This window comes from Austrofundulus limnaeus, unplaced genomic scaffold (genome assembly GCF_001266775.1).
Source record: "Austrofundulus limnaeus strain Quisiro unplaced genomic scaffold, Austrofundulus_limnaeus-1.0 Scaffold888, whole genome shotgun sequence".
Lineage (NCBI taxonomy): Eukaryota > Metazoa > Chordata > Actinopteri > Cyprinodontiformes > Rivulidae > Austrofundulus > Austrofundulus limnaeus.
The window spans coordinates 119,058-121,924 of NW_013953290.1; the positions used below are offsets into that span (position 1 = coordinate 119,058).

A 2,867-nucleotide genomic window follows, 5' to 3' on the forward strand; every position below is an offset into this window, starting at 1 on the left:
GTCTCTTGGAGGAGAGACGAAACGTTTCATTAGAGAAGAACCCGTCCAGAAGACCTATACTATTTTTTTCTTTTTCTCATTATACTACTTAACATACTACATTACCATTACTACAATTTATTAAGAATGTTCATCAATTCTACTCAATACTACTCATTACTTTTACTAACAGGTGTATTTTACTTTTACTAAAATTACTACAAGTTATTACTAGTTCTTATTACTACTTGTTCTCACATGTATTTTAAATTATCCAAACCATTTAAATGTAAAACTCAGCAAATCTTTAGCTAAAATACAAAAGCTAAAACTAGCGGAATATTCAGTGTTTCCTCTACCATTATACAGGCGGAGCACCTGGAGTCACACAGAAGAGCTCCAGAAGGTTTCAAACTGACAACTCTGGACTCAGATCATCTGCTGCACACAGTTCTGATCACTTATTATCAATAATCATTTTATTGATAATTATCATGACGAGTCCTTAACTTTAGGATGTAGTTGGGCAATTAAATATTCATGTATGTGTAAATTTATTACCATAATTGAAGGTGAGTCGTGTAAATGTATGTTTTCCCAAAACAAGTAGCTCCAATCAAGACCAATTTCCTAGGGGAAACACTGATATGTATCGTATTGCCAAATTCTTGCCAATACACAGGCCTGTTGTTTAGTAAATATTTGCTTCTTTACTCTCTAGTCGTACTGTGAAGACCCTGATCTGGTTCTGGAGCTGAAGAATCTCATTGTTATCTTTGCTGACACACTGCAGGTTTGTTTAGTGTTTTGTCTATTTGGAATAAATTATGTTTGAAGTGTCTCCGACAAATCAGAATAATAGCACTGGCTTACTTTCTGTGTGTGTGTAGGGTTATGGTTTCCCGGTGAACCGACTCTTTGACCTGCTCTTTGAGGTCAGAGACCAGTACAATGAAACTCTGCTGAAGAAATGGGTCGTGGTTTTCAGGTGGGATTTGTTCATGTTTTCTTTCACTGTAACCGTCTCTCCTTGTTTAGGCAGCAAAATAATGCTGAAGTTTTTCTCTTAAAAATAAGCATTTAACCTATAAGATGATTATAAAAGCATGACTTTATTTGTTTTGTTTGTTTTTTTTGGTCAGTATTATTTTATGACACTTTTATTTAGTAATTTTGTAAAGCTGCATTACTTATTTAAGGGGCTTTTATTTTTAACTTCCTTGTTATTTCATGCATTTTATGTTCTTAATTTCCTTATATTGTTTTGATATTAGTCCTTATTCTGACTGATTGTCAGCCAATATGGAAATAAAATGTTAACTTGTCTTAGACAGTGTTGATAAATCTGGTTTCAACTGTACTTTTTCTTGTTACGGATGTTGAAAACAATAGTGTGTATTGGTCATATTTTCTACAGAGAGATTTTTGAGTCTGACAACTACAGTCCCATCCCTGTGGAAACAGAAGAGGAGTATAAACTGGTGGTCAGTCGCTTTCCCTTCCATGATGCAGAGATTGAAAAGGTAACATGATTAACCATCATCTCATAATTCCATAAAGAAGCATGGTTGTATAACTGATAAGTTGTGTTCAATCTATTAATATTTGGTTTTATTTGTGTGTAAGCAGCAGGGCTTTCCTAAGAAGCTGCCAATGTCCCAGTCTGTTCCTCAGATTTACACACAAGTCAAAGAGTTTATTTACGCCAGTCTCAAGTTTTCAGAGTCATTACATCGCAGGTAAGCTACTAAAATTTTAAAATCCATAAGCTTTAACCTTAAAAATAGCTTTGCAGCAACCCCAGTCAGTGTGTTATAATAGTGTTGGTTTGGGCTCTGTTCAGTCTATAAATGCATTAAATCTGAATCTGTGTCCAGTTCAACAGAGATTGATGACATGCTGCGAAAATCAACCAACCTGCTGCTGACGAGAACTCTCAGTAGCTGTTTGCAAAACCTCATCAAGAAACCTCACATAGGTCTGACCGAGGTGAGAAAGAATCATGGACTCATCGTTCATCATAAAGAAGCAGCTTGTCATTTTCTAAGTTTGTATTTTTTATAGCTGGTGCAGATTATCATTAACACCACCCACCTGGAGCAAGCCTGTAAATATTTAGAGGAGTTTATAACCAACATCACCAACGTCTCTCCTGAAACTGTTCACACAACAAGACTCTACGGCTTAGCTACGTTCAAGGTAAATGTCTGCTTTCTGTGGACACTTTTCTATCCATCCATCCATCTGTCCATCTGTCCCTCCATCCATCCATCCATCCATCTGTCCATCCATCCATCCATCCATCCAACCAACCATCCATCCATCCATCCATCCGTCCATCCATCCATCCATCTGTCCATCCATCCATCCATCCATCTGTCCATCCATCCATCTGTCCATCCATCCATCTGTCCATTCATCCATCTGTCTGTCCATCCATCCATCCATCCATCTGTCCATCCATCCACCCATCTGTCCATCCATCTGTTCATCCATCCATCCATCTGTCCCTCCATCCATCCATCCATCCATCCATCCATCCATCCATCTGTCCATCCATCCATCCATCCATCTGTCCATCCATCCATCTGTCCATCCATCCATCTGTCCATTCATCCATCTGTCTGTCCATCCATCCATCCATCCATCTGTCCATCCATCCACCCATCTGTCCATCCATCTGTTCATCCATCCATCCATCTGTCCCTCCATCCATCCATCCATCCATCCATCCATCCATCCATCTGTCTGTCCATCCATCCATCTGTCCATCCATCCATCCATCTGTCTGTCCATCCATCCATCTATCTGCCTGTCCATCCATCCATCTGTTCATCCATCCATCCATCCATCTGTTAATCCATCTGTCCATCCATCCATCCATCTGT

The 2,867-nt window shown here is 38.8% G+C and overlaps 1 protein-coding gene across 3 annotated transcripts in view; it reads left to right on the forward strand.

Annotated features, from left to right (window-relative positions):
* The window catches only part of exoc6 (exocyst complex component 6), a gene marked incomplete in the record, with an annotated part of 76,514 nt that overhangs the window by 45,038 nt on the left and 28,609 nt on the right, over positions 1-2,867 (forward strand). For 2 of the 3 annotated variants that reach the window (XM_014029357.1, XM_014029359.1), the window contains 6 exon segments: positions 701-772; positions 870-967; positions 1,397-1,502; positions 1,609-1,718; positions 1,857-1,968; positions 2,044-2,178. In XM_014029357.1, the coding sequence (XP_013884811.1) occupies positions 701-772; positions 870-967; positions 1,397-1,502; positions 1,609-1,718; positions 1,857-1,968; positions 2,044-2,178 (633 nt within the window). 3 annotated transcript variants of the gene reach the window in all.